Source organism: Hemicordylus capensis, chromosome 4 (assembly GCF_027244095.1).
Source record: "Hemicordylus capensis ecotype Gifberg chromosome 4, rHemCap1.1.pri, whole genome shotgun sequence".
Taxonomy (NCBI): Eukaryota; Metazoa; Chordata; class Lepidosauria; order Squamata; family Cordylidae; genus Hemicordylus; species Hemicordylus capensis.
The window spans coordinates 5360999-5386225 of record NC_069660.1 but is presented as its reverse complement, the minus strand read 5'-3'; the positions used below and the strand labels follow the sequence as shown (position 1 = coordinate 5386225).

The 25227-nt window shown below is 52.7% G+C and overlaps 1 protein-coding gene across 1 annotated transcript; it reads right to left on the bottom strand.

The window, feature by feature from the left end:
• Positions 1 to 12992: 12992 nt before the first annotated feature.
• SOX12 (SRY-box transcription factor 12) lies at positions 12993 to 24950 on the bottom strand. Its single transcript, XM_053313296.1, has 2 exons — positions 24720 to 24950; positions 12993 to 14729 (listed from the first exon to the last, which is right to left on the bottom strand). Exon 2 carries the CDS (start codon positions 14304 to 14306, stop codon positions 13338 to 13340), a length of 969 nt encoding a protein of 322 aa, XP_053169271.1. The 5' UTR covers positions 14307 to 14729; positions 24720 to 24950; the 3' UTR covers positions 12993 to 13337.
• Positions 24951 to 25227: the final 277 nt, after the last annotated feature.

The following is a 25227-nucleotide window of genomic DNA, read 5'->3' as shown; positions in this document are numbered from 1 at the left end:
TGCCTTAGACGGAGTCAGACCATCGGTCCATCTAGCTCAGTATTGTCTACACTGACGGGCAGTGGCTTCTCCAGGGCTGCAGGCAGGAGTCTCTCCCAGCCCTAGGCGTGGAAATGCTGCTAGGGATTGAACCTGAGGCCTCTTGCATGCAGAGGCTCTTCCCAGAGCAGGCCCCATCTTATACTGCTCACATGTAGCCAAATGCAAATTAGGGCTGACCCTGCTTAGCAAAGGGGGCAATTCATGCTTGGAAATGACTTGATTCGCAAGCCAGAGGTTGCTGGTTCAAAACCCCGATGGTATGTTTCAACACCTATATTGGGCAGCAGCGATATAGGAAGGTGCTGAAAGGCATCATCATCTCACACTGTGTGGGAAGAGGCAATGGTCAACCCCTCCTGTATTCTACCAAAGACAACTACAGGGCTCTGTGGGCGCCAGGAGTCAACCCCGACTTGACGGCACACTTTACCTTTTTTACCACATGGCCAGCTCTCTTCTTTCAGACCAGCTCTCCTTCATCACGACATCTTGTGGCTAGTAGAGTAGGAGAAGGCTACCCAACTGGCCAGCAAGAGATTTCTACAAGGAGGACAGGAGGAGGGGAACGTGCTCATCTGCAAGCTGGATATGGAGGAGGCTCAGGCGGGAGGTGGCCGTGAGCCCAGAACTTGTACCCAGCTCCAGGGGTGGGGGTGGTGGGGCTGGTGGTGAGGAGAACACTCCCTCCATCCCCCACCATGGACAGGCCTTTTCCATGCCTCCTGCCATGATTGCAGGATCTTCCTAATCGTCAACAGAGCATGCACACAGCTCCCGAACCTGGGAAGGCTTCTCCTGCCCTGGTAATCATTGTGAGAACAGCCGTTACGTTTTCGCCATATAATATTACTCTCTGAGCATCTGGAAGGTGGGATATCTCAGAAGTGCAACCTCAAAGCCTGGGGGGCCGAGTGCCATCAAAGGGACGACAAAACATGAGTGTACAGTGCTAATTGTGCAGAAGGGTCCCACTTTGCATCCAGGATAGAAATGCCTCTCCACTTTTTGAAGAAGGGCTGCTTCATCCCCTTTCAGGGCAGGGCTGTCCCCAGGGATTTGACACAGAGCAGGCTTGACCATGAGTGTACTGGGAGGAGGCTTTACTGCAAACTTGAAGTTGTGTCTCAAAAAACCGACACAAATACTGGATTTTTTAACCCCGGATATCAATCGGGCTACACTCTTAAGGCGCAGTGAAAAACCGAATTGTGTGTGAACTGCTCCCCGATAACTTGCGGGCACGTTGGTGTAAATCTGGCCGGTGTGAACACCCACCCCCCTCTATTCCGGAGGAGATGCCAGTGACAGGGCTTTCAAAGCCCCATGTGAAAAACGTCCTGGCGCTGAGGAGGCAAATGCAAGGCACATCCACCCCCCAGCACACTAATTCACATTTGCAGAGGCGAAGGCCGGCTGCAGCCGCTGGCTTGGGGGCCGACCTTCCCGTGCATCCCCATCTATGGAGATCATCACGCCGCTTCAGACCCAGACGAGTCCTGCTGACACCTTTCCTCATTGTACAAGTTGTCCCGTGAGGTCTGGAGGTGGGGGTGATTTTTCATGGGAATCATGCATCGATCGCATGAGGTGTGGAGAACGTGATCTGGGCACGTCACAAAATAGCCCAGAACAGGGCGGGGCGGGAGGGGGGGACCATCTGTCTAGAAGGGCCCCAAGATGAAAGGCTTGATTAGGCTGCGTTCTCCTTTCTCCGGCCATAGGAGAACTCCAGGTAGGAGAACTCTTGGCTGGAGTCCGAACCAAAATGAAGGTTTGGTCCTGGGTCCTCTTTTTGCAGGAGGCCCCTCTCCAGAGCAGACAAAAAGCGGGTGGGTGGATTAGCCTGGCCTGCACATGGAGGCTGGTTGAAGAGTGTTGGCACAGGATTGGCCGTGGTCAGTCCAAGCCAGGGATAGTCTCTGGCCGTGGACAGGGCTTCATGGGCCACTGGGGTCCAGAGCATGGTCTACGGCAGGGGTCCCCAGCCAGCGGCACTGCAGATGTTGCTAAACTACAGTTCCCATCACCCCCAGCTACAATTTATTGTGGCTGGGGGTGATAGTTCAGCAACATCTGGAGTGCCACGGGTTGGGAATCCTTGGTCTAAGGCAGGGCTGCTCAGTTTTGTCCCTCCAGCTGCCAGTCTGTGAAGACAATACTGGCTAGATAGACCAATGGTCTGACTCAGTCTATGGCAGCTTCCCATGTTCCTATGCAACTCCCAGCATCCTGTCACAGTGGCCAATAGGTATGATGGGAGCTGGTCATCCAACATCTGCAGGAGGGCCCAAGTTGTGCAGCCTGGTCTGAGGGCATATGATGCAGCCATCTTGCTGAAGCTAAGCAGGCCTTGGTGTGGTCAGTGCCTGGATGGGAGACCACCTGAGGCTGTGGCTCAGTGGCAGAACATCTGCTGTGCATGGAGAAAGCCCCAGGTGGTTCGATGCAGAAGGCCTCTCTCCAGGGAGAGCTGGGAGAGACTCCTGCCTGAAATCTCAGAGAGCTGCTGCCAGTCAGTCTTGGCAATACTGAGCTAGATGGACCAACGGACTGGCTCAGTACAAGGCAGTTTCCTGTTTTCCAATGCCTGCTTGGGGTGATGTATGATTTGAACAAGATACAAGACCCGCAAGTTAAAACACAAGTAAATTACCACATTTATTTGGGAGGCTGGGGCCATAATTCAGTGGCAGAACGTCCGCTTGCATGCAGAAGGTCCCAGGTTCAATCCCTAGCAGCATTTGCACCTAGGGCTGGGAAAGACGGACCAAGTGTCTGACTCAGAAGACAGCAGCTTCCCATGTTCCTAATGTTCTTCCCCAAATCTGGTAACCCACATGAGGCCCTCCCTTGGCTCTGCCCCCAAGGTCCTCTGTAAATTACATTTCCCTTCCAGACAACCAAGACTAGCAGGCTGAGATTTGGGGCCAAGCGTGCGGCTTCCAGGGAAACACCTTTGGCCACTGTGGCTGGGGACAATGGGAGTGGTAGTCTCACAACATCTGGGGACTCCAGGTTGGGCATCCTGCGACAAGGCATAGCTGTCGCCACGCGTGGGGACTGTCACAAGCTCGGACATTCGATGTGTGTGGACTGCACAGCTTGCCACGGCGGTAGCAAATGGGCAGGTCCAGGCTTCGCCCTCGTGTCCTTGTGACTGGCAGATTGGCTGGCGTGTGGCTGAACAGCCAGAGTCTTGGAGAAAGGACTGTTCATGCTGCTCAGTGACTGTGGTGGGGCCGGCCTTTCATGGGGCATGGTGGGGCAGTTGCCTCAGATGGAAGATGATCAGGTAGCAAGAGGCCCCCACTGCTGCCCTCAGAGCAGCTCTTCCGGACCAGATCGGCCCTGGCAGGTTTTGCAAGGAGCTTTGCCTCTCCTCCTCACACGCCTTGCTAAGCTTGCAAGAAACACGAGGAGAGGAGAGGAGAGGAGACTGCTGGCCACCTGCCCTCCTCCCCGCCCCCCGCCCCCATGCTACTTTCAAAGTTTGCAAGGGCTGGCTTTTGAGAGAGGGTTGGTCCCCCCCCCCACTCAGGGCCAGGGGGGCAAGGCAGCATTGGGGACCTGGCCTCAGGTGCCACAATACATTTGGGCCGCCCCTGGACTGCTTTTGTATTCCGTTTTGGTGCTTCTTGGATGTTATGGCTTGTTGATTTGCAGGTGTTTTGTTGTGAGCTGCCTTGTGTGTTTATTTTTTATTATTATTATTATTATTATTATTATTATTATTATTATTAATAATAATTAAAACTTTTATACCGCCCTTCCAAAAGGCTCAGGGCGGGGAAAGGTGGAGTAAAAAGCAAAGAAAACCTGTGGGGCAACGAGACCACATGCTGGACGAGAGGAGCCCTTGAGCCGGACCCGCTGCGTCAAAATGAACAGTGTGAGCAGAAACCTGCAGTCCCAAGAACCAGAAACGGAGGCACAAAGAGAGACCAGAGTTCCAGACCAAGAACACACTTTATTCCAGGGTTACAACCACCATTTCCCGAGCTAGTCACATCACCACACGGATGGATCGAGTGCTGTTAACTTCCCTTTTTTTTCTACAAGCCTATTTTCTTTCAAGACGACGGTCACTACTAACACAACATTTACCAAGAAGGAAACCCAGAGCGCTTATAGCACCATTTTGCAGGTGGGTGTGATTATTATTCATTATTGTTGCTGCTTGCTGGCACCTGCAGAAAAACTGTAAAGCGTTGGGAGAGGTTTAGGAGAAAAGGGCGGGGGACGTTGCCCCCAGACCCCTGCTGGCCACAATCTGTGGAGTTTGTACCTGAGAAAGAGTATTTTTTTTCATTATATTTTATTTTAAGTCTTCAACAAATCACACACCCACGCACGCACACACACGGAAGCAAATTACAGGGCGGCGAGAATGCGAAGGAAAGGTTATTCACAGCAGAAAGGAGCGGAAGGGAGTGGGAAGTTCCACACATCTCTAATGCACTAATATCGCACACATTTTTCATGTGAATTCACCACTGAGCACCACTTTTATTTCTTCTCCCCTTACAAATACAACCCCCCCTTCCCCCCCCCAAAATAATAATAATAAACTGCTCAGAGAGAAAGTCAGGGCGAAAGGAAGCATTGTGAAGATTGTGCTTGGAAGTCAGAAGGAAGGGAGACGGGCCGGCAAGCGGCTCCCTCTCCGTGGTTCTGGTCAGGCCAGGGTAGGTTTGATCCTGCCTGGCTCTGGGTCCTGAGGAAGGCTTTGCCTGGTCGTTTGTAAACGCTGAATAGCACTTGAGGCCAGACGGATGCCCACAGGCATGGGGAGCGGGGAGGGAGAGAGCCCTGTGGGCAAGGCGGAAAATGCACCAGTCCCAAACGGAGACTGGGGAAAGACAAGAAGACACTGGCAGAGACTTGAGGGCCCGGGCACTGCTGAGGGTCCCGCGGTGCGCGGTTGGCCAGTGGCCCCACGTGGTCTGCACTGGGCTCACGTGCCCACTTGGAGTGGGTGCTGACTCCCACCCCTCGACTGGGGTCCTCGCACTTGAGACCTTCTCTGAAAGGGACAGCAGCAGCCCGTCCTCATGAGCTGGGGGGCTGGGGGCTGAACCAGTCACAGCTGGCTCTGGTTCCCTGCAGCTTCACGGCACCTGTTTCTCCCACCTGCTCCATGCTAAACGAGAGTGGTGCTGCCCGCAGGCTGGCCATTCATCAGGTAAAGCCCGCACAGCTCTACCTGATGAATGGCCAGCCTGCAGGCAGTGCAGCTCTTGTTAACGGGGGGGGGGGGGCTGGGCAGCTGGGAACCAGAGGCAGCTGTTTCTCATTTGGTACCCGCTTGGCTCGTTAGGATGACCCGCTGCTGGCAAGGGCATAGTATGAACCAGGGTCCTGGAACTTAGCTTTATATGCTGGGGCTTTGCCCTGAGATGTGTGAAGTAAGAACAAAAAACAAGAGTGCATTTGAGCACATGCAGAGTGCTTGCTCTGCACACCAGTACAACACAACCAGCCTCCACGTATCTGGGACTCCAGGAGGGCAGGGCTTCCAAGGTCTGAGCATGCGGCTTCAGGGAAGCCCTCTCCTTTCAGTTCAGGGCTGCCCCTTGCCCCACCCCTAGAAACCCCAAAGAGCAAGAGTTGCAAGGCTGGTGGGAATGGTTGGAGGGAGCTGTAGCTGGCCACAGGGCTCCACCCCAGAAAAGCAGCTGGAGATAGAGATTCTCCACCCCCCGCCCCCGGAGTTGGGATCAGCCAGGCTGCGTGAGCTGCAAACATAGGAACATAGGAAGCTGCCATAGACTGAGTCAGACCATTGGTCTATCTAGCTCAGTATTGTCTTCACAGACTGGCAGCAGCTTCTCCCAGGTTGCAGGCAGGAGTCTCTCTCAGCCCTCTCTTGGAGATGCTGCTGCCAGGGAGGGAACTGGGAACCTTCTGCTCTTCCCAGAGCGGCCTCATCATCCCCTGAGGGGAATATCTTGCAGTGCTCACACTTCTAGTCTCCCATTCAGATGCCACCAGGGCGGACCCTGCTTAGCTATGGGGACAAGTCATGCTTGCTACCACAAGACCAGCTCTCCTCTCCTACAGCAAAGGTTGGCTGTATGGGACTGGGGCATGCATCTCCTGGACTTCCTCACTTGAACCAGCCATTTAGGGTTTCCAGCCTTCCAGCTGGTCACTGCCTTTGGCAACAGCTTGATGGGTAGGCATTAGCAGGTGATCAGCCGTTATCCCCCTGCTGGAAAAGCGACCACCAGCTGAAGACCTAGCTGCTGTAAAAGGCAGGAGAGATGGCCAGCCAACACTCCCCTCCGCCATTTTGCCACCCCCAGGGGCTGTGCCTTGTAGTGACGCGTGGAGCCTTACCCTGCCCTGCAACATTGCAGAAGGTCCAGGGAGCAACTCTCAGACCTGGGGGCTGCTTCACCGGCTCCCCTACTGTGACCCCAAGCAGGCATCTGGGCTACTGGGGCCCTTCACCGGCACACCCCAGTCTCCCATCCACACAGGCCAGGTTCTCTCTGTCCAGAGCTGCTGCAGGACAAACCTGGGGCCTTTTCCTGGGACGTTCACACCCTCAAGCTGCAATGGCCATTCAAGCTCGCTCCCACAGCTTATGTGGACATATAGCAGGGCTATACCACTTCAGCCCTTTGGGAGATGCTAGACTACAACTCCCATAATCCCCGACTATTAGTCACTGTGGTTGAGGATGGTGGGAGCTGTAGTCCAACTACAGCCAGAGGGCCAAACGTTGTGCAGCCCTGACATATATCCATTGCTCATGTAGAGAGGAATTTGCAGCGTAGATGTGCATCCCTTGCCAATGTAGGTTTTACATTCACGTGGGACACAGATTCAGTGAGGAAGGAAGGACAGTGTTGTAAACCTCAGGTATGAAGATACACTGTGATGTGCCCGTGCTCCTTTTGGCTAGATTCTGAAGTCTGTTCCTGAAAAGGGCCGTTGAGTTATAAGTAGGGCTGTCACCCAGCTAAATCAGACTTCTTTTAAATTGATTTTTTTAAAAAATCTATCACTTAAATTTGCATCCCTTTGCATATGGCTAAAACCGTAGTCATGAAGCAAAAAGCCAAATGTATTTGTTTTTCAGTGGTGAACATATAGCAGGGCTATAACATGTCTCTGTTGCCGTGGATGCTGCTACAGAAGAGGAATTCCCTCTGACATCAGAGTGAATAGAGAATGCCTCTTCTAGGAAGAGCAAGAATCCTGCCATCTGTAGTTTTAAGAAGTATTTATATATAGAAAATAATTTAAATTTTGACTAGTGAATAGGGATGACTTTTTAGTTGATTAAAAAGCGAGAGTAATTCATTAATTACATGATTAATCCATTAAAGGCCTCAGCCCCTATTAGAAGGCAGTTATCCTCACCCTACAGCACCTCCGCTATTCCTGCAAAGTGCGGGGTTCCTTTCAGCAGCAGTACAGACCACCACCACCCCATTCTGCACTAAGAAAATCCAAATCCTGCAACCGGAATAAGCATACATAGATATGCCTATTTGGCATAATTTATTCTTCCCACTTCAAATATGGGGGTGGGTACCTCCATGAAGAACATTTAAGTTCCGCCCCAGCCCCTGCTGGATAACTTTGGCTCCTGAGGTTTCATCCAGCACTTCCCAGATGTAAGGGCCGACAAGGCCTAGGAAATTCCTCTCCCTTTTTTGAAACCTGAGATTCTAAAGATACCAAATGCGGCATCAGACACCAAGTTCTATGCTTGCATGTTGTGCAACTCACAATGTGCAAAGACACACTGCAGAGTCAAGACGCCCAGGCCGGCTTCCCTAGCAAAGACAAGCAAGGTTCTGAGACTTTTGCATCACTCCTGTGTGCCAAGGTCACTCCTTCTGCTGGAAAGCACAGCTGGGCTGGGTGAGCATTGGGCAAAGGCCCTGATCCTGCAGGCAGCATAGCCTCAGTCTAAAAAAATCAATCAATCACAGGTTTCTGGCCATGGTTGGGGGTGGTCTGGCATCTACAGCAAACAGCAGGACCATCCCAAGCACTGCAAAGAGCCTGGGAGTCCTGCAGTGGGCCTGCTAAGTTTAGCAAATATAATTAGCGAAATTGCTGCAGCCAAAATAAACTAGGAATGGAGAATGATCCAGGGAAGGATTTTTTTAAAAAACGAAAGCCCTGAAGGCTAGGGTCAGCTGTTTTTAAGGGTGGGGAGGGACAGGATGAAACCTGGAGGTGGTGACACCCCAAGGCAAATGCTCAGGGCTTAATTTCAGCCATGGCTGAGACTAGATTCTGCTCTCAGTGTCAGCATTCAGCTCTGGAATAGAAGTAGTATACTCATTTTTTAAAAAAAAATGAGAGTATATTTAAGGACGTACAGAATATATTTCTGTAACTGCTATCCTCCAGTTCATATCCGGCATTCAAGGACTAAGCTCCAGCCCTTCCTCTTAACCGCACTGCAAAAAACTGTCCGCAAAAACTCCCTCCAAAGCCAGTTTGTAGGTCAAGGATGGAGCCAGTTGACCAGCTCAGAGGAACCCATCCTTGGACACCAGGAATCGCAGTTAAGGTTGCCATCTTTTTCTTGTTTTTATACTGGCCCTGGTCTTGTGCCTTTAAAGCAGACCCTAACATGGCCACTGAAGCTCTTCCTGGCATGGAAGTAAATGGCAGTGAAAGCATCATCTGTTAAAATTCCTGTGGGTCAAAGCTAGTCTTCATAAAGCAGTAGAATGAGCAAAAGACTGTACCACCTCAGGCTGTAGGTAGTGGCTTCCATTTTTTAAATGTTCCCTTGCCTTTTTTTTTTAAACCAGCACAGCAAGGAGTAGACCAGACTAGAATAGAATATTTACTGTGCTAGTTTTCTGTTTGCGGGGAGTTTTTAAATGCAAGGAAACATTCAAAAGTATGCACCCCTCACCTGTATTTTGAAGTGGTACAGTCCACACTTTCAAAGATTCTACCATTTCAGGATGCTGATGAAAGCACAAGAGCAAGACTAGTGAAAAAGTTAGCAACCATCGTTTCCACTGGCTGGCCATGGTTTCTCACCACTTTGGGCAATTCTTTGGACCCAAACGAGAGAAAATAAGCTGGCGTGGAAACGAGCAGTCAGCCTGGATCTTGGAGTACCCAGTTCAAATCCAGGAGGTTGGGCAACTGAGAAGAGGCAGGATGCTCATTCGCTTCCACCCAAAATCTGCCCCCAAAGGTTGCCCCCTATGATGGGGAAGTCCCATCATAAAACAACCTTTGGGGGCAGATTTTGGGTGCCATTACATGGGACACGAGAAAGGTCTGGTCATGGGGTACAGTCCACCAGGGCAGATCCACCAGGCACAAGCCCCTTGATTAACATGAAGGGAAGCAGCACAAGAGCAGTTTCCATTCATTTCCGCGAGAGCACAAGCAGCAGAACTCCCCGGTGGGTTCTGCCTCGTGTGAATCGGTCCTTTGGATTCTCCTGTTCCTCCCTTGGATGGGGTGGGAGAAAGAGTGAGGAAGAAACAATCCATCACACCTGACTTGACATCCTCTGTGGGTGTGTGGGTGTGGGGGGGGGGGTGGCATCGGAGTGCCACTGGCCATTTGCCGCCTCCCCTTGTCAAGGCAAAGGGTGGGTGGGTTCCCGGCAGGCCTGAGGGTCTTCTCTGTCTGCAGCAGTTTGCCCGGCAAGCACGGAGTCCCCTTCCTGAGGCAGAACACAGAGCCTCGCTTTTAAAATGCAGCAGGTTTCTAGCCCTTAGAACCTCTTCTAAACATCCCCACAGGCTGCCCTTCCCTCCACTCCTATCTGGAACTCTGCTTTTCCTAAAAATGCCAGACTGGAAAACTGAATCACAGGACAAGTGGAGGCGGCTCTGGTTTGGGGAGAGCAGGGGGTCTGCGACGGCACTGCCTCGGCAAACCACCGAGGTCAGGCTTCTCAGACGCAAGTCCCCAGGCAGGGTTGGACTATGACTCCCACTATCCCGCCCTAGTGGACACAGGGTCAAGGAATGATGGGAGACGTCGTCCAACCATACCGAGGGACCCACATTTGGAGAAACTGGCCGAGGGTCCTTCGACCTGCAGAGGCGTCCTGCAATGAACAGAGTGAGCGGGCTGCCAAAGGGGCCTTTCCCATGCTCTTTGCTCGCTATGATAGCAACTCCCTGCATTGTGTGATCTTGGAAGCAGAACCAGTGATCAGAGGAATGCAAATACACTCTGTTGCATCATTTATCCTGATCACCGGAGGTGGGTTTCTGGGTTGCAGCCCTCTCCCTCCTCACTCTCTTCCTGGCAATCTCACACCAGGCCCACCTAACCTGCCACCACCCGCCAAGCTGTTCACCGCTCCTCTGATCTGTCCTGGGGCCTTCCAGATGCTTGAGTTTGCCTCCTGGTGCTGCATTTGGCTTGGAAGGTCACACGTTGCACAGCCCTGGGCTCTATACTAACCTCACAGTAGGAAAAAAAATTTGCATTGCCCAAATATCAGTCCCCCTGAGAATTCAGCTGGCAGTGGGGGGAAAGAATGGGCCCTTAAGGGCCCAAGTTCTCAGCCTTTTGGAGCAAACTAGTCTTCCTGATCAGTGGCGCTCTTACCCCTGGACTTCGGGGCCAAAGTCCAGGGCCTCCACACCCCCTGGGGATGTTGGGTATGATAGCCCAACCTCATCTGGGGACCCAAGGCTGAGAACCCCTGGCACTGGGCCAAGGGATTCATGGCTTAGCACCGACTGTAAAGATCTGGGTTCGTTTTCCCCACCCCGGCACTGCTAATGAAAAGCTGGCATTCCTTGGAAAATCTGAATCCATCCCACATTAACCTGCCTATACCAGCGCCCTGGTAACAGGGGTGTCCTGTGCAATGTTTCCAAACCCAAAAGATACAGCCCACATTTGTGAATGATAGCAAAGGAAACACTGCAAAGATTTTTCAACTCCTCCCCAGTTTTTCTTTCAGGAAAACCAAAAACAAAGAACTCTGCAGAGGCAAAAAAAAAAAGGACCCACCTATATAGCTTGTATATTTGGAAGCGAGTCCTGTTGGAGCTGGGCTTCTCAAATCTGGGCCCCCAGAGATTGGTGGCCAGCAACGCCCACCATTGTATTTGCCCATCGTGGCTGGGCGTGATGGCAGTTCTAGTGCAACATCTGGGGGGCCCAAGTCTGAGAAGCCCAATGGCAAACAAATCCCTAGAACAACCATTCCCAGGGTTCTTTGTGGGAGGGAAGAACTTTCTGTTTAGCTCTCCTAAATCTGGCATGCCCATATTTGGGGAAAGTGAAGTTAAACAGCTTTTGGAAAGCAAAGACTATATTACAAGGTTAAACCAGTTTAACCGTCATTAATGCTTCTCTGCAAGGAGTCCCGGGAACTGGAATTCTGCAAGGTGCCTAGAGAGCCCCGGCAGGAAATTCTCCACATCCACACACAATGAGGATTTCCAGGGTCCTCGGGCAGGGAAACCACAACAATTAAACTGGTTTCACACTGGAGGTGGAGATGTCTCTGTGTGCCCGTGATTTCCCAGCACCTCTGGAAAGACTGGCTGTTCACGAACATCAGATGCCAGCCAAAGACTCTCTATGCTCTGAAGAGGGGTTGGGTTTTAGAAGCATTTCCCTTCCTGGGAAGCTTCCCTTTTGCATCACACCTTTCTGGATGGAGGGCGCCGCACTAGAGAGAACCTGGCACTGCTTTCCTTTGCTGTTTCCAGCAGAAAGAGAGAGAGAGGGGGCCGGGGAGACCTTTGACCCCACTGCCTGTTTGCAGCCACCAGCCTGGGTCCTGAGCCTGTTTTGCAGCTGGCAACACCCCCACGCCCACCCCCCAGCGCCCATTCCTGCCATCCCCACTTCACAGCGGCATGCCGAGCCTCAGGATTCATGCCCACGACTAGCGCCCCTGGATTGGTCTCTGGGTGGTGATGGGAGGTAGACAAGGACCTTGCGGCAGACCCGAATCGAGAACCCCAGCCCGGCCAGCACAGCTCTGCCTGCCAGCCCGCCCCGGCAGTGTCTCCTACCCTCAGCAGCACCGAAGACAGCCACTGCACAGCATCTCCCGGCAGGAAGGACAGCAGCTGGAGATGACCTTCAGTGAAAGTCACAGCCCTCGGAGAAGGACGGGGATGCTCCGTCATTTCCAGGTGGGCCTGGGAGGCACCTCTCTTCCCTCCCCAGAGATCCCAGGCAGCCTCCTCCTTGCGCTGCTTCTAAAGCCTGGTGCTCGCCGCTTCCGTGCAGCAGGGCAGAAGGGGTGGCCCAGACGCTGGAGCTGGAACGTGGCGGCAGAGGGAGTGGCAGAGGGAATGCCAACGATATGGCCACCGTTGATCTGCCTCTAATGCCGTGTGCCAGGAAGAGAGAGAGGGGCCCAGGGGTTTGACTTCTGCCAGTGGCACACCTCTGGGGGTGGGTGGGGAGGGTCCGTTTTGGGGGCGGAGGCGAAGTTGCGAGACACGAGAGGAGAGGGTGTGCGTCTCGGATCCACGTGTGTACCACGTGTGCGCAACTTGGTCTCTCCCCAAAGCGGACGCCTCTTGCCCCAGTTCGGGGACATGTTTTCGTGCATTTGCGACACGGAAGTCTCATTAAATGAGGACCTGGAAGCCCTGCCCACATGGGGTGCTGGAGACTGACAAGCTACAATATGTCCCTTAACATCTACGAACGTGGCGCGATCCAACTGGAATCTTTTCCCAGGAGCTATTTAAAATGGAACAGAAGGCAGAGAAGAAGAAAAAGGGGAAGGGGAGGGGGGAAAAACCCAGAACGCTCCAAGGCAAGCATGGAAATGGCACCCAAATCAAAGCTGGAGGAAGTGGGAGACGCCATGGGGCCAGCACGGGAAGGTGTCAGGAGCAGGACCCCACGGGAGGGAACATGAGTAGCTGAGGACAGAAGAGGAATGGTGTGGGGTGGAAGCGGAGATGGAGGGGGAGGATCACAGCCACGGATGGCAGCCGAGCCGGGAAGCAGCTGCAGCGAAGAGGAGGGGGAGTCAAGGGCGGCGGAGGGGTGGCTGGAGAGGGCTACAATGAAAAACCTGATTAGACAGTCAAATTTCATGGGTAAATAAACACTGCTTCAAGCCAGGAGCCCTCCGTGGCTTGTGGGGGCGAGAGGTGAGGAGGAGCCCAGCCCCACCACGCCAAGCCGGCAAAGTGGGTGTGTGCCGAGTGGGGGATGGGCGGATGGAACACTTGCCTCTGGATGCAGTCAAGGCAAGAAAATGGAGATACCTGATTCCTGTATGTAAACAGCTGGGTTTCTTTTCTTTTTCTGATAAAACCTGATTGCGGAGAAGTGAGAGAGTTACCTGCTGGGACTCAGTATGTAAAGACCAAGTCCGAAATACTGGACATCAGCCAGTCCCCCGCGATCATCTCAGTCACCTCCGGGGTGCAATAATCCGGGAACTCAAAGTGAGACGTGGCCCCCAAGGGAAAGAGGTCAAGGTCTTTGTCGAAGATGGACCAGTCCGGGGTCCCACAGGGCGTGCTGGGCTGGGCTCGGCTGGGCAGGAAATTCAAGAGCTCTTCTTCCAACTCTTCGTCCGAAGAGGCAAAAGAAGAGGGAGGGGACCCAGCGGAGGCTGGGGAAGGGGTCTCCGAGGCCCTCGCCTCCTCCAAGAAGGGTTTGCTCAACGCAGCAGCTTCGTGGTCCTTCGGCTCGCCGGAGTTAGCCGCCCACCCTTTCTCACCAGTTGCTGGGAGCACATGCCAGAACTCCTTGCTGGGGGGTTTCGGACTCTCGTCAAAGGACGTCTCCAAGAGCCGCGCTTCCAGAGGGTCATCGTCCATCTCGGGGGTCGAGTGCCCCACCGGGCTGCTGGCATCAGCACCTTGCTTCGGAGGCTGCCTTCTGGCGGAGGCCGCCCGTCCGAGGACGGAGGGCTTGATCTTGACGGGGACTCTCGGGCGGGACTTGGCACTTCCCAGCTTGCCTTTCTTCCTGGGCCGGTACTTGTAGTCAGGGTAGTCAGCCATGTGCTTCAGGCGCAGCCGCTCTGCCTCCTTGACAAAGGGGATCTTCTCAGAGTCCTGCAAGAGCTGCCAACGCCTGCCCAGGCGCTTGGAGATCTCCGCGTTGTGCATGTCTGGCCACTGGTCCATGATCTTCCGCCTCTCGTTCTGGGACCACACCATGAAGGCGTTCATGGGACGCTTGATGTGCCCGCTCGGCGTCTTACACCAGCCCGGCTCTCCTTTGGCATCCTTCAAGAGCAAGGCATCTTTGGGACACACCTCCCTCTTGGCCTCCGTCCCCCGGCTCCTCACGTTCCGCTGCTGGACCATGCTGCTGCTTCTCCAGTCACTCAATCCAGGCCAGGGTTATTTTTGCATCGTCTGGCAGAGGAAGGCTCTGCCGCTGGTCCGGTGGGTGGGCGAGCCTCTCCGGCTGCCGGCGAGATCTCCCCTCGTCCACGCCCCCCTTTTAACTCAGTCTCTGAAGCAGCTGGCTGGCAAATTGACAGAAGTGGTTGTGGCACCTTTGCAAGGCAATCGCTGGGCCTCCCGGAGACGCCACGCCAGCGGCCAGATCGCCAGACGGACAGACGAGGGCTGGCTGGAGGGGGGAGTCTTTGGCAACGCGGCTGGAGGGCAGGAGCGGGGGGCGTCAGCTCCAGGCGAGGGAACCCTCTGGGTGCTGCATTGCCCAGCGAAGACCGAGGAGTCACGCCTTCTCTCTGCTGCTGCTGCCGCTGCCGCTGCTCGGTCCTTGGGGTAGGGAAAGACCGGAGAATGAATGGACGGAGGGGTCAGAGCTGAGTCTCTTTGCCCCTCCGGTGCCCTCCACACCTCTTTGCTCCGCGGCTTGCTTTCCTAACACAGCCTGCTCACGCCCACCCCGCTCTCCCTCTCCTCTTCGCTGCCTTCTCTTATAGCCCATCCTCACTGACAGCCCCCTCCTCCTCCTCCTCCTCCTCCCCCTCCTCCCTCCCAGACACACTCCGCCCCTCCCCTCCTGTACAGTCTAGGGGCTGCACACATTGCTGCTCAGAGTAAACACCAAGGTGCTTATTCTGTCAATGGGAGGCTCCTCCCACCTGGGGACGTCATTGGTTGCGGGGCAGGAATGGAATATTTGCATCCCCCAATAGGGTCGCACCGTGGAAGGAGTTGCTGGAGAGAATGCCAAAAACTTTCTCCAGCTTTCCCACCAGAGCCGATTCCGCCCCCCACCTCCCAGCTCACCCTGCTACATCTGTTACCTGAAATGTGACCCCTGCGCCTCCCCCACATCCCCGGACTGGACTGGACCACAGGCAGGGGATTAAGCCCAGACGGGCTGCTCGGCTCAGCTCTTTGTGCCACTGTCTGGTTTCACAGCCCCGTCAAGTTCACAGGCAAGCCAAGGAGAGGGAGGGTGGAGCTGGCATCTCACCTCCAAGGTTGCTGCTGTTCAGCTGGGGACTGGGGCGGGTGGGCGGGGGGCGGACAACAACTCCCAACGCCTGAGCACCAGCAAGCTAATTTAGGCATCGAGGCTGAAGAAACATGTTGCATTTTGCACGCCCCAGCATCCAAGTTTTAGGTGTTTGGATGCAGCTAGGACGGCTTTTAGCCAGCTGTGCCTTCCACAGCAGCTGGGTCTGCAGCAGGCAAGAACGCGATGAAATTATTCCTGCAACTCAAGCTTTGGTGAAAGGCGCAGCTACAGAGGGCAGGGGAGAAGAGGGCGACTCCGGGTGCCTGCCAGACCTCCAGTATGGCCAACAGACCCGATGGAAACCCAGTCCAGGGATCCCCCACTTCCGGCAGAATGGGTGGGAGTGGGGGAAAGTGGCTGCCCACGGTCCCACACATATGGGCCACCCACCCTGCAGCACAGCAGCAGAGACTCTCCCGGTTCTGGGAGGGCTGGAAGAATATGAAATCATCCACTACCCACCCACCCCCCAAACTATTCTCGTCCTGGGCCCTGCAAAGGCTAGAGACAGTCTCCAGCACCCAAATTATGGAAAGAAAAGGAGTGGTGCCCTTATAGAAGCCTGCCCCCCCCCGAAATACCATGCCCCCTGGTAGCCTTCTGTAACAGGAGCTAAGGGAGCTGGCCAGAAAGGTCAGGGGGCCAGGACCCCCCCCGCCTCCTCTCTGCAATCAGAGCACTGGGAATGCCCCCCACCCCCACTGATCTCTGTGGTTCTGTGACAATAAGTCAGTCAGGAGGGGCCACAACTACCCATTCACCAGTTGCCCACAGGGCAAACTGCTGAGTCCAGACCACTGTGAGGCACACTCCAGGATTGCCCCAGAGGGCAGTAAAAGTGCCCAGGTGTTTGCTCCCGTGCTGTGCTTTAGCCAGGGGCAGACATGGTTGATTCAGCAAAGAAAGCAGGAGTGCCCTTTTTCCAACCCGCCTCCTGGCTAATGTTGACTTTACGCTCACATGAATAATGCACATGTACAGCGGCTCCCCCTACACATACATTTATTTATCTATCGATCTATCTATCTATCTATCTATCTATCAGAATCTATCTATCTCTCTATCTATCTATCTATCTATCACTGCCCCAAAGTTTTGTCTCTGGGCGGTTAACAATACCATAAAACAAGTTAAAAACATGTACAAAAACTTAAAACAATTTAACCATTTAAAAATAAGCCAGAGATTAAAACCTAAAAATTACACAGGCTCTTCTTGTAATTCTACCTGCACAGCAACAACTCTGTCATGTAGGCCCCATTATTATTATTCCCGGGTTGCAGATGAGAAACTGAGGCTGAGAGGTTGTGGCCGGCCGAAGACCACCTGATGGGTTCATAGCGGAGGTGGAACCTGAACCAGAGACTTGGTTGCAGGTGAACATATGAAGCTGCTGGATACTGAGTCAGCCCATTGGTCCTTCTAGCCCAGTACTGTCCGCTCAGACTGGCAGCAGCTCTCTAGGGGCTCAGGCAGAAATCCTTTCCATCATCTATCCCTGAGTCCTTGTGACCCAAGACTTTCTGCATGCAAGCAAATGTGCTCCACCATCAAGCTATGGCCCCACAGCATAAGCTCCTTTCTGATGAGTCAGACCATTGGCCCATCTAGCCTAGTACTGTCTGCTCTGACTGGCAGCAGCTTGCTAATTTCTCAGGTCAAAGTTTGTTCTCCAGCACTATACCGTAGTAGTTCTTATTGAACTAAGTGAGAAACAAGGGCCTCCACTAGAAAAGTCCTGCTTCTGGTGTCACCCCAGACCAAATGGTGACTCCCGGGAGGACTGTCTTGGTGTCTCCCTCCAGCTGTTCAGCTTTATATAAAAAAGTGTGCCGTACTCCTGGCGCCCACAGAGCCCTGTGGCTGTCTTTGGTAGAATGCAGGAGAGGTTGACCATGGCCTCCTCTCACGCAGTATGAAACAGTGCCTTTCAGCATCTTCCTATATTGCTGCTGCCCGATATAGGTGTTTCCCATAGTCTGGGAAACATACCAGAAGGGCTTTGAACCGGCAACCTCTGGCTTGCTAGTCAAGTCATTTCCCCGCTGAACCATTAGGTGGCTTCAGCTTTATAATATCTTACTTTTAACTGCATTTGTAATCCCTTTCACAACTCTAATACACAATCTGTATGCATGATTTAACCCTGCATTCATTCATTCATTCCATATTCAAACAAATTTTTAAAAATGTGTTGTTTAATGGTATATTAATTTAGTGGCTGACATACTGCATGCCATTACGCATGTGGTGGAAGGTTCTCGTTGTTCAGCTGTGCCAGAGCTCTGCCATGCAAGTGCAAAAACTGAACACACAGAGTTGCGTGGCAGTGATGCCATGACATATCATGGCAGCAGTGCTGCACAACTCCCTTGGTGCAACTTTTGTGCTTACATACAGCATTCTTCCACAACTGTGCAAGCGTTACATCCCACGGCTTCTATGTCAGCCTTTGATTTCAAGAAGGACTGCTGTGTTCAGAAACTCCCAAGCGGTGGCCTGCTGGAGAACTCACTTGTCCCTAAATCTAGCCTCATTTCCTGATCTGGGCCAGCCTGCCTGCTAGGTGAATTAGGCAGCCACTAGGGCACCAATCCGGGGTGTGTGTGTGTGTGCAGAGGTGCACCTAGGTAATTTTGCAATCTGGACCTAAAGGGTCTTTGGAGGCTCCCCCACCCCCACTAAAAGTTAAGCATCATTTTTTAGCATGTATGTTCTTGAGGGTACAAACCACACCACCCAGGACAGACTGAAGATGATTTGGGGGCCCCAGGGGTTGTGGAGGCCCTGGACCTTGGCCCCGAAGTCCAGGGGTAAGAGCATGTGTGTACATGTACGTGTGTGTGCGTGTTCACGCTGACAGCCTGGGTCACCTAACCCCCATGAGCACTCACTCTTGTTGTTGGTGTGAGCAGTCAACCAACTGGGTGCTCCCCATCCCTGTCACCTTACCCCACCCCCCGGGCCGCCCTCTTGCTCTGCTTGTCACTTTCACCTGCTGCTGGGCAGCTGGAAATGTTGTTATTTCCAACCCTGCTAACTGGGCAAAGAGGCACCTTTTTAACGTGGTGACTCTATTTAGCAGGGGGAGAGCAACTGGCCCTCTCCACCCCCAGCACAGGACCTCCAGTGACTGTTGCTGGTGTCTGTCTTATGTTTCCTTTTAGATTGTGAGCTCTTTGGGGACAGGGAGCCATCTTAATTTACTTATTATTCCTCTAAGTAAACCGCTTTGGAAACTTTCGTTGAAAAGCGGTATATAAATATTGGTGGTGGTGGTTGTTACAATGCGCCATGGCAGCCTGGCTGCCCATTGCGGGCATTGGTGGGTGGGCAAGCAGACGATGGGGACCACTCACCTGCCCGCCCACTGGGAGACACCTGCCCACATGGGCGAAGGTGGCAGAGCCCCCAAGCCAGGCTCCAGCCACCAGCCCTTGGGCCAGCGTTGATGCTGATCTTCAGTCACAATGAGAGGATGATATGGGAGAAGCCAATCCCTCTGATATTCGGGACCAGGGTGTGTGTGCAGTTAAACCAGCAATTTAAATTTGGCCTGGAAACTAGCTGGTAAGCAAGAGCTTTCCCAATACCAGGCTAAAATGCTCCAAGCAAGCAGACCCCTTGAGAAGCTATCCTGCCATGCTCTGGACCAGCTGAAGTTTATGAACTGCCCTCAAGGCTGGCCCTATGAAAAGCACATTACAGTAGTCGAGTGGAAAAGTGGTCAGGACATGCAATATGGTGGTATGGTCGAATCCGCTTCTCCGCCCAGAAGCTCACTGGATGACTTTGGGCAAATCATTCTCTTTCAGCTTAGCAAATCATTCTCTCTCAGCTTAGCCTTCCTCACAGGGCTGTTGTGAGGAGAAGATGGGACAGCCATAATAGCTGTAAGTATAAGAAGTGCAATAAACAACAGGCGTTTTTAGCTTCGGGTAGTGCATTTCAAGAAGATTCACTCCACAGCTCCACACTGTGCATCTGCTAAGACTGTAGCGTTTGAAATGGTGACACACCTGATTTTAAGGATGCATACCCAGGGGCTGGCAAAATAAGGAGGCAATCCAAAGTGTGGGTGTGGGGGGTGGGGGGACCAGCCAAGAGCCCAGGGGTTCCAGTGAAGAGGGCCACAAGATTCACTAGGTGTTTTTTGTCATGATGACTTCCATTCACAAAAACGTGCATTATCCCGTGGGTTCTCAAAAGATGTTGCTGAGCTACAACAACCATCACCCCCAGCCGCAATGGCCTTTGGGGCCACTGCAGCTGGGGATGATGCGTGTTGTAGTCCAGCAACATCTGGGGACCCAAGTTTGAGAACCCCGATATTGCCCAGATGGCCCAGCATCCGCACTTAGAAATGCTTTTCATTGTTAGACCCAACGTATTTTGAGCAGATACTCTTAATCCGGGGCACCAATAAAGCAAAACCTGAAGTGGCGCAGTGGGGAAATGCTTGACTAACAAGCAGAAGATTGCAGGTTCGAATCCCCACTGGTACTATATTGGGCAGCAGCGATACAGGAAGATGCTGAAAGGCATCATCTCAGTCTGCGCGGGAGGAGGCAATGGTCAACCCCTCCTGTATTCTCCCGGAGACTTTTTTTTTTGTCTTTCGTAACTGAAATACAACCTTTCAGCACTGAAAATTTGATTCCAGCACCAAAACTTCAGGAGCGTGCCTAACCTCATGCACCCTCCCTCTTCAGATAGTGACTGCGGACATGGCCTTCTCAGTAGGCTCCTCAGCTCTGGAACATCCTTTCAAGACCGGGCACTTGGCACCTTTCCTTAAGAGTTTTAGTTGCCAGGTAAAAACAGTTTTATTTACCTAGGGCTTTTAGCATCCGAGTTGTCTTAGCTCTAGTGGATGGTTTTATTTTTATTTTTTACTATATTGCTGTGTTTAATTTGTCCTATCGATTTCCCATGTCACATATAATTTGGCCCATCCTTATCTTAGCTGGCATTCAGCAGTCAAGGTTAAGTCGTGGGGGGCAGTACACTTTTTAAATCTATCTATATAAAATACTAACAAAAAGTCAGTTATGATGGGTGAATGGAGAAGAAAATAGGATTGTGTACTGCACATGTCTGTTTGCACATGTCTGAATTGCAATTCAGAGATTAGCGGGGTGGGGGTGGACAGCCCTGCTGGATCAGGCCCGAGGATGCCCATGCAGTCCAGCATCCTGTTTCTCACAGTGGCCCACCAGATGTCTCTGAGAAACCCACAGGCAAGAGGTGAGGGCAGGCACACCGTAGGCACAGACCTGGGGGCCCCATGATGTTCCCCAAGGGAAAAGAGGTCCCCTTTTATATTTCCAGAGTGACTTGGCCTAGAGTTCTGAAAATTGGCATAGATATAGAACACATAATTATCAGGACTCTGTGTGCTGATTTTGAAGTTGATTGGCCAACGCTGATTTTTAATGATTTTTTTTTTGAATTATTTTTTACAAATAAAAAAGTCCTATGTGTCTTGTTCCATGGCAGAAAATAATGAAAATGTCTGGAGATGAAGGGCCTTAGACCCTATCATTCCACCCCCATGTGAAGGAATCTGCCCATTGCCTTCATTAAAAAGTGCAACATGCCCGGCTTTTACCCAGCCCTTCACATTTCCAAAATGGTTTGACCTAGAGTTCTGAAATTAGTCAAAATAGTAGCCCAAGATGGCAGGACTCTTTGTATTTTTATTTCAAGGAAATCGGTCAGTCCTGTGATTTTTAATGATCTTTTCCCTTACTACACTAAAGCTGCCAGAAAGAGCTATCTCTATCCATAGAGTACTTCACATCTAGTGAAGTACCAGATACCAGATACCACCCAGTTCCTGTTGGCAATCTCCAAGGCATCATTTTAAAAGCTGCTCTGTACCTTTTTGATTTTAAGCACTGGCAATCTGGTTCCATCTTGGTTCATGTGCAACCCGTCCCTTTTGTACAGGCTTTGCTTGCCCCAAAATGTATCCCAGTGCCTAACAAATCTAAAGCCCTTCTCCTGGCATCTCATCCATGCACTGAGACCCTTCAGCTCTGCCTATCTTGCTGGTGGACCAGGAAGCATTTCTGAGAATTCTACCCTGGGGGTCTTGGACTCCAATATGCTTCCTAGCAGCCTAGCGTTTGCTTCCATGACCTCCCAACTATATCCCCCAACATTCTTGGTGCCAGCTGACTCCACTCAGCACTGCCCAACAGCCTACCTAGATGCAGTGTGACGTCCACAACCTTTTGCACTAGGCAGGCAAGTTACCGTGCGGTCTACATGGGGGTCACAGACCAAGGCGCTCTAACCCCCGGACCTTGTGGTCCCAGTCCGTGGCCTCTAAGGTTCTGTGGGGGAGACTCCAAATGGTGGGGGGGGGCTCCTGTAGCCACCCCACGCCCATCCCACCAAACCTCCGTGGGTTTTTTAAATTACAGTGGCCATACAACCAAGGGATGGCTGCCGGGGGGGGTGAGCGGAGCAGTCCTCCTCCACTCTCCCTATCCCCCCTCTGCCGCCACTGGCAGCTGGAGCAACACTGGGCCCGTCCACTCGGGCCCACATCTTCTGCCAACTGTGAGGCGCACATGCGCAGTTGAGAGGTTGTCGCAAGCCTGTGAGGTCATGGGCTTGTGATGATCGCTCAACTGCGCAGGCGTGCCTCGCAGTTGGTAGAAGATGCCAGCCGGAGCGAACAAGCCCAGAGTTGCTCCGGCCGCCACCGCCAGAGGGTGGATAGGGGAAAGCAGAGAAGGACTGCTCTGCTCATCCCCAGTAGCCACCCCTCGGCTGGGCGATGGCTGTAATCAAAGAAGAAGACAAACCGGAACTTTGGCAAGGCCCCCCACAAAATAGGTTTTGGGGTGGGGAACCCATGGCTGGGAGGTCTGGGCGCCCAAATCACCTAGGTGTGCCCCTGGTCACAGACCCGCCTCTCTATGCCCCTAACAATCGAATCACCCACTACTAGGAGCCCCTCAACTCCCGGAAGAGTATCCTCTTTGCAAGAGGCTATGGGCGCTTCACTCAAGGAAGGGGGTCCCTTCTAAAGAATCATTCCCTTCTTCCTCAGACTGATGTCCCCCTTCCCCAAGACCTTCATTCTCCATGACATGATGGAAGTGATTTTGCTCCCACAGCAGTCATTATCCCAGCCCCGAAAACCACAAGGACTTCTGAACATTAGAAACTGAATCAGTCCAAAGTTGCAAGGCTGAATTGGCTGGTCAGCTTGCTTCCCAGGGTGGCCGCGAGGAGAGGGCGCAAGCCAGGTTTCTCTCCAGCAGGGCTGAAAACGTCCACCACTGTGGGCCTCCCTTCATATGGAGGCTGAGCATGAGCATCCTCCAGAGCAGGGATTCTCAACGTTGGGTCCCCAGATGTTATTGGACTTCAACTCCCATAATCCCCAGACAAAGGCCACTGGGCCTGGGGATTACGGGAGTTGAAGTCCAATAACATCTGGGGACCCAACGTTGAGAATCCCTGCTCCAGAGCACTGCACCCACCACTTTCTTGCTTGGGCTGACTTTTAATAGCCATCCTCAGTCAATGTTGGGAGCAAGTTGAATAGCTTGGGTCCATAGTATTTAAGAGAACACCTTCTTCTTCATGAACCAATAAAAGGTAAAGTGTGCCGTCAAGTCGATTTCGACTCTTGGTGCCCACAGAGCCCTGTGGTTGTCGAGATAGGATAGGATGTGGTTGTAGGATACAGGAGGGGTTTATCATTGCCATCGCCCGCGCAGTCTGAGATGATGCCTTTCAGCATCTTCCTAGATCGCTGCTGCCCAATATAGGTGTTAGTCTGGGAAACACCAGCGTGAGAGCCAGCATGGTGTAGTGGTTAGAGTGCTGGACTAGGACTGTGGAGACCCGAGTTCAAATCCCCATTCAGCCATGAAACTAGCTGGGTGACTCTGGGCCAGTCACTTCTCTCTCAGCCTAACCTACTTCACGGGGTGGTTGTGAAAGAGAAACTCAAGTATGTAGTACACCGCTCTGGACTCCTTGGAGGAAGAGCAGGATATAAATGTAAAAATAAACATAAACATAAACATACCAGCAAGGATTCGAACCAGCAACCTTCTGCTTGTTAGTCAAGCATTTCCCCACTGTGCCATTAGGTGGCTATTCAAATAGCACTTAGCAATAGCAATAGCACTTACATTTATATACCGCTCTATAGCCAGAGCTCTCTAAGCGGTTTACAATGATTTTAGCATATTGCCCCCAACATTCTGGGTACTCATTTTACCGACCTCGGAAGGATGGAAGGCTGAGTCACTGCCTATTAAGAAGATCATCAAGGGAGGTCCAGCTGCAGTCGCCACCAGCTCAGTTGTTGGCAACTCAAAATGGGCCTTTTCTAGGGTTGCCCTGGGACTTTGAGATGCGCTCCCTACCAAATTCCAAGCCTCTCCTTTTCTGGATGTTTTAAAGAAAAACCTGAAAACATACCTGTTTAATCAAGCTTTTAATGTATAGTTTTAAAGTTTTAAAGTTCAAAGTTTCAAAATTTTTAATTTATATTCTAAATTGTTTTGTGTTGATGTTTTAATTATTGTTGTGTTCTAAATTGCAAACTGTCCAGAGATTTATATATGGGGCGGTGTAGAGATTTATTTATTTATTTATTTACATTTATATCCCACTCTTCCTCCAAGGAGTCCAGAGCAGTGTACTACATACTTGAGTTTCTCTTTCACAACAACCCTGTGAAGTAGGTTCGGCTGAGAGAGAAGTGACTGGCCCAGAGACACCCAGCAAGTCTCATGAGGCTGAGTGGGGATTTGAACTCGGGTCTCCCCGGTCCTAGTCCAGCACTCTAACCACTACACATGTGCCCAATAAATAAATACATGAACAAGATAATACAGAGTATTTATATCTCAGTGGATGTTTCGCTCACAGGCCTGTTCTTAGAGCACTTTCACCTGCCGCTGCCACCCCCCACCCCCCCACCCCCGAGCTGCTGCTCTGTGTGGCTGGCTAAAAGTCTAAAAGGACATATATGTCTGCTACTCTAAGAAAGAAAGGAAGGAAGGAAGGAAGTGGGGTGGGGTGGGGTGGGGTGGGGGTGAGACCTGTTTCTGGCCTGGCCTTTAGCAAAGGGTGACCGAGTGCTCCTTCTTGCTCCTGTGGGAGGTCTCTTTCCACTGGAGGTGCCCCCCGCCAGGGACTGCACCCGGCCCCTCTGCACCCCCCAGGAGGCCCCAGGTTCGACCCCCCCCCCCATACCTGGGGAAAAGAGTCTCTGGCCGAGGCCCTGGCAAGTTACTCACCCCAGTTGTGATGGAGCTGAGCAGATCCCCCCAGCCTCCCCTACTGGGAGGGTGGGTGCCCCTGGGCCACAATCCAGCACGTCCTCCTCCTCCTCCTCCGCAGACCCTGTTTCCGCCTGGGCCGGCAGCAGACGCGGCTCCTTCTTCACCTCTGGCCTCCTTCTGCACAGCCCTCCCCCTCCTCCTCCTCTCCCAGGTCACGAATGCCATCTTCTCCTCCTGCAGCCTCTGGTGGTCCTCCTCCTCCTCCTCCTCCTCCTCCCACTCGGCCCCTGCTCCATCCTGGTCCTCCTCCTGACTGAGGCGTCCCCCCCCCCAGCCAGCCCACAGGCCCCTGACGACCCCCGGGACTCTTTGCTCAGAGGCGTCCCTTGGCCTGCAGGCGCACCTGGCCCCAGATCTCTCTCCCAGCAGCCATCCCTCACGAGACAGGCCGGCGGCGGCAGCAGCAGCAGGACGGTCCCCCGCAACTCCCAAGCCCGGAGGCTGCTGCTGGTGGCCGGCCGCC

Excerpts from the sequence above, each read along its gene's own strand:
- SOX12 (XM_053313296.1), bottom strand. The coding sequence starts at position 14,306 with ATGGTCCAGCAGCGGAACGTGAGGAGCCGGGGGACGGAGGCCAAGAGG.